A 13,971-nucleotide genomic window follows, 5' to 3' on the forward strand; every position below is an offset into this window, starting at 1 on the left:
GTTAATGCTTTGAAAATCATTTGTCAAATTTGTAATTATACATGTGTTTGTATTTATTTTATTTATTTGTATTTTCTTTACTTAATATTTTGTTTGATTGTCCGTCGCCAATTTCCGGTAACCATCACACACTCATATCTTTAACTCCACAAGGGCACTTCGGGCACAGCGCATTGTGTTCATTGCACATGCGCAGAAACGCTCTCGGGTTGATGTCAGTTTTCGAGGACGCGCAGTATATTTCTTTGCGCCCTGGCGAATGGCTGTCCTAGAAGATGTGTGATGAGAGAAGCCGTAAATAGTACGAGGAGCTACACATTTATAAAGACTGGAGCAATCGACAGTGTAAAATGGACCAGGAGTTTGCGGACATAGACTCGCAGGGACGGTGGCAGAGCCTATACGTAGTAAGTTATGACTGGCAGCGATGGTATCTTTTTTTTTTAACTTTTGTTGGAGATGTCTCAGTGTTTCGACTTCTCGGCACCCAGGTTTCCAGGCCCGCACCCTGTGTCGGTGACGCGCAGCAAAGCTAAAGGCGAAAGCGCCTGCGTAGCTTTAAAAACAGGTTATGCTGCTCGCAGGAATGTAAGAGGTTTATGGTTACCGTCTATGTTCACAGTAAACATAGCTAAGACGGACACCAAGTGATTGCTGTTTGGCTCTTAGTTTGCTGGCTAAATAACTATCTAACGACGTAAACATGAATGTACAATATGACTATAAAATACCCAGAGCTTAGTAAGTAGCTAACGTGTTGGTTTGTCCATCTTTCAAGACCTCGCACGTTTAGGATAAAACGTTTAGCTTGTCAGATTAAACTAAATTATATAGTTTGCCGAAAAATAGCTAGCTAGTGTTTTGTGTTATGTGCATAAATCAGCCTACTAACATATAGCTATAGTCAGCGAGTCCGCAGCTTACGTTATTGTTACAGTCTCTGGAGTAAATACAACTACAGCAAGCCAGCGAGTTAACGTTAAGACTTTCCGGAAACCTGCAGTATGTCGGTTACTTCCCGAAATACGGACTAACGTTAAACTGAACGGCAGTGTCTTTGTCGAGTTTTAACGTTTGGCCAGGCTGAGCAGGGACGTATTTGTTTTAGATACAGCGATGTAGCGAATTCAGCTAATTTAACAAACCACTGTCGGTGTTGCGTTAAGTAGGTGAGCGAACCTTAGCTAACGTTACCCTATTTACAACCAATGTTTTCCTAATCTGATCGTTATGATATCTTTCTAATTTATTACTGTGGTCAATAATTATAGACGGTAACTTAATGCTTCTTAACGTTAAACTGATGTGAAGCCATAGTGTGGGACGCTTCCACCTGTTTCCCCCCCAACAATAAGTAATAGGAAATGGAACGATCGTTGGTGCAGTTTAGTTAGCGATGATGTTACAGCAGTAGTAGGCCTATTGAAACCCACCACATAACTGGATTCTCCGCTGAATTCATATTTCGATATGCTAAATTCAATACAAGATCGTATAATTAATCGTTAGTGTAGAGGAATTGAACCATATAATGACTTTATAAAACTGCACAGAAAATTCACATTTTTATTTAACCAGGGCCAATATTACTATGTTGTAACCATGAGAAGCCATGTGATGCCTAGGCTAGCTATATATTTACTGTAAACGTTAGAGAACTCTAGTGGTATATTTTTCTTTTCCCTTTTGGATAGGCTGCCAGTAATTATAATATTATTTTTTTGTTTCCAGGAAATTCGTAGCCAGTCTCATGAATGTCCATACAAGGTGGCAAAATATCCAGAGAATAGGAATCGGAACCGGTACAGAGACGTCAGCCCCTGTAAGTGGTGGAACCTTCTCACTCCTGGTTCATTCCCCGCATGTCATGCATATAACCAGAAAATACTGTTTTAATTTAACTTAAATATAATTGATCTGTATACAGTATGTGCGCTGTCATTAGTTTTTGCCATGTATAAATTACGTATATAGTTGTGTGCATTAATCCAAACTCTGTCTTCATTTTAGTTGACCACAGTCGAGTAAAACTCAAAAATTCAGAAAATGACTACATTAATGCAAGCTTAGTTGTGATGGAAGAAGCCCAAAGAAGTTATATATTAACTCAGGTAAGTGTTTTTTGCAACACCTATAGACCTCCTGCAGCTTGTATAATGTCATATTTGGGGCAATGGGCATCCGCTCAATGTAATCCGCTTTGTCACTGACCGACACTTTTATAGAGGCTGTAAAGCTTATAAGCAAACAAAGGTGATAGTTCTTGATCTGATTCGTACATCCAAATTGTTTATCCTGACCTCATTCAGTTGAGCGAGGTGGCCTGGTTTTGCCACACTGGCTTTGATCATATCATCAGACCTCCTTTGGTGTTATTGTTGGCTTGAACCTCTAATTGTTTCCTGTGTATTAAAAAGAAGAAGCTAGGAATCACATTGAAATGATTCTGTGATAAGAATAATGATGTGTAACAAATAATTTGTCATTTGTCGCTTCAGTAACAAGCTTTGTGGGGAAAAATAAACGTGTCCGTGCAATGTGGGAAGTAGATTGTATTACGTTTATTGTTGAAGATGAAACTGATTTCTTTTTGTGAAATGAAAGAGCATTTAGGGGAAACCAGGAATATTGCTTTTGACAGTTTGTGAAATCTTATTGGTTCTAACTAGCTCGCTTTATATTATTGGTCAGTAGCTGAGTTGGGGTTCTGGCCGCATCTAAACTAGATAATGATTGGTCCAAAGAATGAACTGAGTGTTAGTTCATTTATCCCTGTAATTTGCTCCGAATTTGACTTGCTGTATACTGGATCACAATGTCAATCTGCTCAGGCCCCTATTGCCATTTTTGTGGAAATGGCACCCATTGCAGTCGTGTTAGCGTATGTAAATGGTTTAAGCCAGTGTGCACAATTCCAGACCTGGAGGGCCGGTCTGCAGGCTGGTTTTTGTACCAACCCGTTGCTAGTTTTCTGACCGCTCAGTAAACTATGCAGACCCGATTTACTCCTGTACTTAAAATATTTAGGATACACTTGCAGGCAAATCAGACGTCAGATAGTTGAGTTAATTAATTAATAAATAAGAGCAGAAGTTGGCACAAAATCCTGAAACGGATCGGCATCCCTGGTTTAAGCAAAGATTATTGTTTAAAAAAAAAAAAAAAAAAGTTGGAGCGAAAGTTTGTGATGCTTGTCACCGATCGGTTTGATCTTGTATCTGTCCTAAAATGTCCGTTACGAACGTTAGGCTCCCTGCCTATGTCAGTAAAACAGCTGGGAGCAACCGAGCCGTATCCTATTGTGAGGATTCCAGTAAAGCGCTCGGCGAAAGCAGGGGGAGGGGTCATATGGATCATCAGTTCTTTCATCTGGGTTTGTTGGATCAGACTCTTGGGTCTACTTGTGTTTTCCTACCCCCCTCCCCACCCATCCATGTAATTTGGATAACTGCAGGGAAAACATTTCCCTGGGCAGGTCTCAGAGTGCCTGCTGGCGTTTGCAAACCGTTGTCGTGGTTCTACAGAGAGGCCGACGGAGAGGGAGAGGGTGAGGGTGAGGGTGAGGGGCCTTGGTGTGCGGGAGGCGCGCACGATCGGCATATCTCTGACAGGAAGTGCTTTCTTTTTTCGTGAGGATGGGAGGTTTGCTGGGGTGGAGGTGGAGGCCGGTTCCAAACCGCACTGTTTTGCAGCCCGAGGAGTACGACGGCGGTTTTTGGGGCCTGCTGTCTCCTGCACGCACAGCTGCAGCGCAGTCAGGTCACGCTAGCTTTACTGTGCCTGTGCTGGGTTTCCCCAGTCAGCGTGACTCTGAACCTCTAACGCACTGTACGCAGAGTCACACCCTTAGAGGAGTAGGTTTTGTTTTTGGAATGTGTTTTCAAAATTCCAAGTCACTGTTCTAGAACTCCACTGCTTTCTAATACCAAGCTTTGTCTTCCAGGCCAGATGACTGTTAAATTCATAGCCCACAATACCACCCCCACCTCCTACCTGCATTATTCCGTTCTTTCCTGGTCGCACTGTCTGCTACCGTTTCATTCTGTCTGCACTGACGCACTTGTTTGGCATTATTTGGTCATGTTTGCACTGGTTTTGCACTGTCTTGTATTGTCTTGTATAGTCTGCTTTGTCTTTATTTACATTTATTTTGATTGATTGATGCACTTGTCTTTATATTTATATTATTCTTACTTACTGTATCTTTAATTGCTGAGGAGTTTTTAGATTAAGCATTGCATTGCCAGCAGCTGATACTTTGTGTTCTGACTCTGCATATGACAAATTTGAAACTTGAAAACTTGAATGTTCAGTTCAGTTAAAAACATTCCAATCCCATAGTTGTGATCTTGACAATGGAGAACACTGGTCTGCATTCCAGTTTATAAACTGAATTACTATAGAATCAATCTAGCAAAAAGTATGAATTAACACAGGTACTCTGTTTTAAAAGTTACTGATAGGCTGCTTGCTTGTATAGTGAATTGACTTGCATCTATTGTGTGGATCTGCAGGGCCCTTTGAAAACTACCTGTGGGCACTTTTGGCTGATGATCTGGGAGCAGAAGACCAGGGCTGTAATAATGCTGAACAGAGTCATTGAGAAAGGAATAGTAAGTGCAACCTCTCATGAAAACATGGTGCTGGTTACAGAGAGGGATTTACTAAGCCAGCAGGCTCCATGACCTCTACCAAAGCTGCCATAATCTCTCTCTCTCACACACACACACACACACACACACACACACACACATACACACACACAGATTATGATATTATATAAGAAAAGAGAAGCAAAGATTCTCATGAGTACTGGCACATAAGTGTGGGCTGTGGACTAAGCTAGTCCCTGATAATTCCACCGTTGTGGAATTTGATGCGCACAACAGAGAATTGTGATGTCCGTGGGCAGATATAAGGTCCCATTGTGCAAAAACTGATCACTAACTTGTAAATTGAAGGGCTTGGTTTTCCACCCCCTGAAAACGGAAGAGGACCAGTAACATGATCGCTGTGGTACACTACCAGCAGCACAATAAGCAAATTTTTAGCCTCGCGTTGAACTTTGTCAAAATGCACGATGGGCTATTGCTATGCCTTCCACTGACACATTTCTTCTTCTAAAGATCAGACTCTGGAAGATCATTGTATTATGTATTTATTTTCAAAATTGTTTTTGGAAGGAATCGCGTTTGTATTTGAGAATTGCACCCAGATGTTTGGAAGCCGGGTTTTGGGGAATTTGGGTTTTTGCTGTTTATTTTTCTCCAGTCCAGTCCAGTTCAGTTGTTGAATTGAAGTGGAGCTGAGAAGCGATTAGGCATACCAATTCTCAGCTGCCAGTCCAATGAATATTAAGAGGCCGGGGACTGAACCAGGTGGCCTGATAATGCCGGGAACATCCTAACAAACGCTGCTCTCCATCTCGTTCATCTCCACCGCTGAGAGTCCACGCTGGACCGCACGACGCGCTTGATTGGCCTGCGGTTGCCATGGTTTCGTAGTTCACCTCGGTTCATTGGTTTCCCTCTCTCTCAGGACAAATGTGCGCAGTACTGGCCGACCCAGGAGGAGCACGAGATGCCGTTCAGGGACACGCGGTTCGCCGTGACGCTGGCCTCGGAGGACGTCAAGTCTTACTACACCATACGAGTGCTGGAGCTGCAGAACTTAAACGTGAGCGTCTTTCTCTGCTCTTAGCTCTTCAAACCACATTTAGTTTGCACTCATATTTAATGGAGGGCGGCACGGATGGTGGAGTGGGTAGCACTGCCACCTCACAGCAAGGAGGTCCTGGGTTCGAATCCCCGTCTGTGCAGTTTGCATGTTCTCCCCGTGTTCGTGTGGGTTTCCTCCGGGTACTCCGGTTTCCTCCCACAGTCCAAAGACATGCAGGTTAGGCCGATTGGAGAGTCTAAATTGCCCATAGGTATGAGTGTGTGAGTGAATGGTGTGTGTGCCCTGCGATGGACTGGCAACCTGTACAGGGTGTATTCGTGCCTTTCGCCCAATGTATGCTGGGATAGGCTCCAGCCCCCCTGCGACCCTATTCAGGATAAGCGGGTTAAGATGATGAATGAATGAATGAATGAATGAATGAATGAATGAATGAATGAATGAATGAATGAGAGTATATTTAATGGCCTTCACTTGACTGACTCTGTTTCGTTCTTTCGTTCAGACGGGTGAGACGCGAGAGATCTATCACTTTCACTATACCTCCTGGCCCGACTTTGGAGTCCCAGAATCCCCTGCCTCCTTCCTCAACTTCCTGCTCAAGGTACGAGAGTCGGGCTGTTTGGCCGTCGACCAGGGGCCGGCCGTAGTGCACTGCAGCGCCGGGATTGGCCGGTCCGGGACGTTCTCATTGGTGGACACTTGTCTCGTCTTGGTAAGCTCTTCCTCCTTTTGTCTGCTCAAGATCAAATGGAAATGGGGAATTCCATGGTAACAGACATTACAACTGCCAGTTCTACACTGCTACATAGTAAAGACTGTTATCTTCTTTGTCCATCAGGAGCAAATAACCCTGTCAGTCTTATGTAGCTCTGTTGGACTTTACCGTGCATATATACTGCATTTGTAACTTCGGTTGCCATGGAATGCCCAAATATAAAGACTTTTGGCATAATTTAGAGTGCTGTGCAAAAGTCTTACGCACATGTTAAAGTGAAATTCCAAAACAATTGATTCTTTCAAAAATTATGGAAAAATAATCTAAATATAAAAAAATAAAGTTACTGTAAAGACAAAAACTAAATCAAATCAATATTTTATTGTGACCACCCGTCACCAGTTCTGAGGTACAATGTCCTGCAGGTTTATAAGAAATATGGCTGGTAGGTTGCTCCAAACATTGGAGAACTTGCCACAGTCCTTCTGCAGACATTGCCGGTCCCGCTTGCTTCTGGCTCCCCAGGCAATCCCAGGCTCAATCAAAAAAGTGGTCTATTAGTGTGTTATGTTATTTTATTCAATCTCAAATTAGCTCTTTTCTACTTGCACACCAAAAAAAAAAAAAAAAAAAAAAACATATGTAGGTTGAAGAAATCTAGGGTGCCTGTGCCTTGCACAGTAATGTATTTGAATGGTTAAGGAAGTGTAACCTAGTAACAGTTTAGGCGAGTGACTGAGGTTGCAGGTTTGACTTCCTGGACACATTGTACCCTTGAGACAGGAATTTAAATAACTTGAGCAAAAATCTCCAGCCGTGTAAATGGAGAATGAAAGCCGGGTTGTGAAATGGCTGTGGTTTCCCTGTCTCCGTGTCAATCAATTCTTCCTTCCTTTCCAGCGCTGACTCTGGGTATTTTGGGCCTATTCTTGTTCATTTTTTACGTCTTTTTTTTCCCCTCTGGAATTTCTGCTTTCTCTGGCCGGTGGTAAAACTGTCGATCTCTGCGCAGCTGGACAGGAGAAAAGAGCCCTCGTCCGTGGACATCAAAAAGGTCCTCCTGGACATGAGGAAGTTCCGCATGGGCCTGATTCAGACCCCGGACCAGCTTCGCTTCTCCTACTTGGCCATCATCGAAGGCAGCAAGTGCATCATGGGAGATTCTTCGGTGCAGGTACAGTGTTTGGGGGACGGGGACGGGGCCAGACATGGAGAGCTTTTAACACGGGCGCATGCCGCGCCGTCGGTAGCCCAGAGAAACCGTCAAAACGATCAACCTTTCTGTCTAATTTAAGTATATTTAAACGGGCGTTTTTTTTTTAAAGCTTTATCGACTTGCTAGCGTCACTGCAGAGTGAAGGGGAAGGGTATTGATCCTCTGCATATGCGGCTTCCTGGAAGACCGCGCGTGTTTTTGAGCCCCGCCGGGTCTTCTCTGCAGAAACCGTGGCGTGAGCTCTCCAAAGACGAGCAGGAGCCCGCGTCCGACTCGCCCCCGCCCGCTCAGCCCGCCAAGCGCACGGACAAGATCAACGGGAGCCGGCTCTCCCACGCCAGCGAGCTGGGGGACCCCGGGATCGGGAGGACCGCCGGGAAAGACAAAGAACAGGACCTGGACGGGAACGTGGGAAAGTAAGCGGAGATCCGCCAGAGCCGGCCTGTCCAACCCTGTTCCTGGAGATCTACTGTTCTACATTTTACATTTTACATTTTAGTCATTTGGCTGACGCTTTTAATCCAAAGCGATTTACGAATGCATAGGTCCTTCCACAAGTCAGAGCAACACATCCATAACTAGGAAAATACATAGGAAGTGCTGTTTTAAACATATAGTCATCATAAGTGCAAATATATATATATATATATATATATATATATATATATATATATATATATATATATATATATATATATATATATATATATTTATTTATTTTTGGGGGGGGTTAGACAAGAAGGGATAGGGATATCAGAAAGGGGGGCGGGGGAAATCAGGAGGGAGGACTAAGGTAGAGTTTTAAGAGGTGTGTTTTTAGTCTGCGTCGAAATAGGGGGAGGGATTCTGCTGTCCTGACAGTGGTAGGCAAGTCATTCCACCACTGAGGAACCAGAACAGAAAACAGGCGTGAACATGCAGCTCGACCACCAGGTGCTCGTAGTGAGGGAACCATAAGGCGACCAGAGCTGGCAGACCGGAGTGGTCTAGCTGGGGAGTAGGGAGTGATCAAGGATTGTATGTAGGGTGGGGGTTCTCTAGATTTTCACTCCAGCCCTAACAAAGCACACCTCATTCAACAGCTAGAGCAAAGCTGCCAACCCTGTTCCTGGAGATCTACAATCCAGTAGGCTTTCATTCCAACCCTAACAAAGCACACCTCACTCAACAGCTAGAGTTCTCGTTGGGCTGCTAATTGGTAGAATCAGATGTGCCAAATTAGGGCTGAAATTAAAATGGTACATCAGAAACAGGATTAGGCAGCCCGGCTTTAGCTGTTGATTGAGGTGTGCTTTGTTAGGGTTGGAGCGAAAACCTACAGGATGGTAGACCTCCAGGAGCAGGGTTGGGCAAAGCAAGTGCACCATTTTGGTACTGTACAATGAAAACTAGGGAACCCAAGTACAAAATGCTTTGAGCTTGTGTACTAGCTTTATTTTACTTGGTGAATATAGCTCCCCTAAAGGTAAAAACGTTGTAACAAAAGGTAGGGGGAATTCTAGGCCTTATGTAAAATGTTACGTATGTCTATTGTGATAGATTCTAGAGCAGTGCTCTCATAAGTAGTTGTGTCATATGTGTGGGTTTCTCCAGGCATTTATGTGCACTGCTAGGAATGTCTTTCTTCCCAGGAATTGCACAGCAACGTGTTTGTGCGCTTTTGTTTCGTAGCGTCCGTAAGCGACACCGGGAGGAGAGGCTGGCTAACTCCACACCCAAGAGTCTGCAGGGGAAGCAGAGGATGAGTGAGACGGAAAAGAAGAGGAAAAGGTAGTTATTCAGGAAATGTCTGTATGTGTGCGTATTCAGACTGTGGGTCTGTATCCAAGTCAGAGATACTCCACATCACAAAATCGTTTCATTTCGAATGGTTAATGGAGGAAGTTAAGTCCCTGACCACGCATTGGTGTCCAGCCTGCAGATCTAATGTGCTGCTGTCTCACCCTGCTGGACAGTTAGCATGGGCACGGTCAAGGTTTAGTTCTGGACCAGGAACTGAGGATATGACTTTCTTCCTGCTATCCACTGCAATGGCTTGTCTTTAACAGACAGTGTGAACCTGTGGAATATCGGTGGCGGATGTTGTGTTCTGGTAGATTTCCGTCTCAGGGCAGTCTGGTTCTTGTCTCCGAGGCGCGCTGGGAAGCTGTTCCCCGAAGCGCTGTTGTCTGGACCTGTTGTTGCTCCATAGCTTTGAGTCGCAGACGGACGAGCGCGTTGACACTTCTCTCTCCTCTCGAACAGCATGCGCTGTATTTGCTGTACGTGACACACGGAGGGCTGCCCGGTGGGGCGGAGGGAGGGCGGCCTTTTAACCGGAAAAGCCCCCGCCGCGGCAGCTGCTCGACCGTGAGGATTTTTAACGAGGAACGCGCGGACACCGTTAGGATGCCCCCTCCCCTCCCATTCGTACGTCAACTGGAAAGGTCGCCGCGTCGACTGGTGTGACGTTTGCCTTTTGGTGGAGTGTGAAGCCCAGCTCTAGCATGGTGTGTGTGTGTGTACACGCATGCCGTCAGTGTTTAACATGCGTGTAACGGGACTGGGTTTTTCTGCACCGTGAGCTGCATGCTGAGCCACCTTGGTTGCTATGCCAGGTGTGATGTCACAGGGGGATCACCGGCATCCAATCAGGAGAGACGTTCCTGAGCAATGAGGCAGGAGTTGCCATGGCGGCGGAAGCCCTCCCTCCCTGGGCAGTTGTGACGCCCTGGCATGAGTCCCACTGCTGTTGGCTGAACTGCCATGTCCCTGATGGGATGGAGATGCACCTCTGTCTTTAATATGAGTGCACTCAACTGTTTTATCAGCGTGCCATTGTGCAATTAGCTGATTGAGCCTCGCTGGCTTGTGTGCTGCACTTGGCCAGCTCTTATCCAATCAGATATCCTGTCAGAAAATTTTGATGCCAACAAATCATTTTCAAAGTCGGTAAACCACTACTAAACGGAAAATACTGCCAGCGCCTGATTGGTTAAGAGAAGACTTGGAAAGGATATGGACACACCTACTTTACCCGGCCCAGAACGTTTTTATTCCAAACTGTAGCAGTGGGAGCCAGGCTGAAACGCTGTAATTACTGTACGCTTCTGACCTGCTCCCACATCATTTTTGCTCTCATTGACGTGTTTACAGTTGTGCAAACCAGCCATGTATTTTTATCTGGATGTGCTACAAATTGTAAAAAAGAACTGCTTTTCTAAAATTTCTGTGGCAGCCTTTTGGGCTGGAATTGTGTTTTGGTCTATCGGCTCAGTTAAAATTGAAGGAGGAAGGATTTTTGCAGTGCAGTGCAGTTTGAGAGGTCAGAATTGTAACTGTCTGGAGGGGTGAGTCATTTTATACAATTTTGATGTTTTCCCCTGAAACTTTGTGTCACGGCATGAAACACAAAGTACAGTAAATGGTTTTGTGGAGCTAGTAAAGTGTGGGAAAAGGGACACACTGGATTGGAGGAGCTGAAGGCTCACTGATGTCCTCAGTGGGTGAAGAACATTCCAGAAACCTTGCAGAATGAGGACTGAGAACCTCTCCATTTGAGAAGAGGGAGATTTCAGAGCGCAGTCCAGTCAGCAAATGACCATTGTAATTGCTACCAATTAACCTTACAAATTGGGAGTTGAAACTTAGGTCTTTTTCTCCAATGGATTGCTTTGTGGAATTAGCTGGTACAGGGTATTTTTTTGAATTTGCGCCAAGCGTTTTAGTACTGTCCTCTCAGTGTAAACTGTTCGCAACTTTAGCATATCCAGTTGCCATTTTATTTTTTCAGAAGGATTAGTTGCAGTGACACACAGCTGCTTCCAGCTGATCTGAGAGCTACCCAGACCATCTGCAAAAGTAAAAAAAGTAAGGCCACGCTAGCAGCTAATGAGGAGTTGGGCCTTTAGGCTGTGGCTCCCACTGTGGGTCACCTGTGTATATCTGCTGTTCTGATATGGACCACATTTCCTCCCTTTTGGAATAAACGGCACGTGAGACCATGTTTGTAGTTCACGTGTAAAATGTCCCGGTTGTAGTTGGATTGCCCATTTAGTCTTTTCCTGGAGGTAGGGAAAAATAATCGGAAGTTTGGAAATGGAACCGGTGTTTTGAATGGCCTGCACACTATGACTTTGTATTGCTGTGTTTCTTGGAAGGGGGGGGGGGGTGGAATATTCTTATTTATATAACTGGAATGCACTTATTTACATTTAGCGTTTTTGTGTGTTTGTATCCGGCAGGGCACCGAACGACTGACGCCTGATGTTACAGACGCTCCACATCGCTGAAACTCTGGTCAGGGCAGCGATTATTCATCGGCAGGGATCTCCAGCCCAACACCCCATCCCCACACTCACCTCCCTCCCCAACTATGCCCCCTAACTGTTTACAGCGTAAACTTCAACATTCTTTGGATGAAAAAAAAAAAAAAAAAAAAAGAACAAAAAAAGATTTTTTTTTTTTTCTTTTTTTTTTTTCTCCTTTCTAAAAACACCAGCATGGGACGTCTTCTGGTGGAATACTTAGGATAATCCATCGTCAAAGTTTGGTCACCCGCCCACCCTCTCTATTTTGCTTACATCCATTGAAAAGGCAGAAGGAACTGGAGAAGGCCTATCATTGCCAATTTGTACTGCTACTCATATATATATTTTTTTGTATATTTTTTGATGGCAGAATGAAATGTTCTCTATTTTTTATAAGAAATTACTTGAAATTTCCTACTTCATCCAAGAGCAAACTGCTACCCCACTTGTGGAAAATATGAAAAAAGAAAAGGTGTGTAACGTAACAGTTGGCTCCAGAGTGTGTATAATGTTCTTTTTAAAACGTTATCCAAAAAAGTATTTTTGATTGTATGACAATGATGGAAGTTGACATTGCAAGTGGTAAAGTCAAAATAATTGACAAAGTCTTACAAATCATTATCCAAGAGTGTAATCAATTAATAAAATTGTTACATTTTATTAATTTGCTTTGTAGATGCATTTTTTTACACCTTGTATAACTTTTCAGATGTTATCAATTGTAGACAGTATTTACTCTGTTCCAGGGAAACTGGTCCTTCATAGAGCATACACATCAGTGTGTGTGACAGACCCAAGCTGGCTGGCTTCCTGAAGCTTGTCAGGACTTGAGCATTCGGCACACCATCCTTTGCCAGTAAATGGCAGGGGAAAGTGAGGAACTCTTATATTATTATGTCAATATGACATTACATTAGACAGAATGTAGTCCGATGGTCTTTTGAATAAAGTTTATTAGTCACAGTTTATTAAATATTGGCCATAGGACTTTCCAACTGATAAGAGCTTTCTTTTTTCCCAAACGTATGTATCATTCTCGGAAAAGTAGATGGAAGATTTTTTTGTCATGATGCTGCCCTTTTGCATTTTATTTTTTTTGTGTATCTAACTACTCTTACGGAATAGCATCCCGAAATTCACATTTTCACAGCTTCTGATATTGTGATATTTTGCTGGGTTGCAGTATAGCTGTGACAGTTGCTGAAAGTGACTTCATGTTGCAGAAATGCTGGAAGGTTTCCCAGAATCGTTATGTCACCGCTGCTTCCTTGAATTAAGGTCTTAATTCAGATATGTCGGAACAGGGCGGAAGTGGTACTACGCGGTAGTGGGCTTAAGAGGTGTTTTGGGAAAAGTGATGTTGTAACAGGCCATTCAGCGAATGCATGGGGGATGGATGGTTCCTAGATCTCATTTTCAGGAAAGATCGGCTTCGGTTTCAACAGAAACGCATTGCAGGTTCGGAGAGTATTAAACCTGTTCATCCGTTCTCCTCTAAATCTAATCTATTATTACTAGAAATTTTTTTGGTATTTTATCATATTTGGTTACCCTTCTGTGCTTATTGGGACATCTTGTTTTTTTTTTTATTAGGGTTAAATCAATAACTTTATTAGTATGTTGCTCTGGATAAGAGCATCTACTAAATGCCTGTAATGTAATGGAACATCAGGATAATTATTTTCATAGCTACTGCATGTGATGCAAACATGAATTTCCCAGAATTCAATGCACCTCCTCAATCGGCTTCGCGGTGTGGGGGCAGTGTGACCGCCAGCAGGATGAAGGTTCACTCCTGGCGTTCCTGGCGTTCCCGGCCTCTCCGTAGACGTCTCTCACCGCCCACTCATCTGGAGCTGTCCTGAGCTGACCTGAGGCAGCGCGCCACGGAATTGGAGGAACACGGCTTCCTTTACGAGAACAACTGTAGAGCCGGGACCGGCCATCTGTGTAAATAAGTATTTCAGTAATCATTTTAATACCAATCAAGACTGACGTGCAACATTTGCACGAGGCCCCAGTGGGCTCTTATGGATTCTGGAGGAGGGAAAAAAACGAAATGTTCATTCTAG

The 13,971-nt window shown here is 44.0% G+C and overlaps 1 protein-coding gene across 3 annotated transcripts; it reads left to right on the forward strand.

Moving 5' to 3' along the window:
* The first annotated feature begins 163 nt into the window (after nucleotides 1-163).
* Nucleotides 164-12,563, forward strand: ptpn2b (protein tyrosine phosphatase non-receptor type 2b). Of its 3 annotated transcripts, none has more exons than XM_061255571.1 (11): nucleotides 164-407; nucleotides 1,732-1,822; nucleotides 2,011-2,111; nucleotides 4,515-4,613; nucleotides 5,539-5,676; nucleotides 6,182-6,391; nucleotides 7,407-7,568; nucleotides 7,836-8,026; nucleotides 9,282-9,380; nucleotides 11,383-11,459; nucleotides 11,834-12,563. In XM_061255571.1, the coding sequence occupies exons 1-11, from the start codon at nucleotides 351-353 to the stop codon at nucleotides 11,854-11,856; spliced, it is 1,248 nt and encodes a 415-aa protein (XP_061111555.1). In that variant the 5' UTR covers nucleotides 164-350; the 3' UTR covers nucleotides 11,857-12,563. The 3 variants fall into 3 exon arrangements, with proteins under 3 accessions (XP_061111555.1, XP_061111556.1, XP_061111557.1); XM_061255573.1 differs by lacking the exon at nucleotides 164-407 and adding an exon at nucleotides 585-741; XM_061255572.1 differs by lacking the exon at nucleotides 11,383-11,459 and having other exon boundaries at nucleotides 166-407.
* Nucleotides 12,564-13,971: the final 1,408 nt, after the last annotated feature.

Source organism: Conger conger, chromosome 9, assembly GCF_963514075.1.
Source record: "Conger conger chromosome 9, fConCon1.1, whole genome shotgun sequence".
NCBI lineage: Eukaryota > Metazoa > Chordata > Actinopteri > Anguilliformes > Congridae > Conger > Conger conger.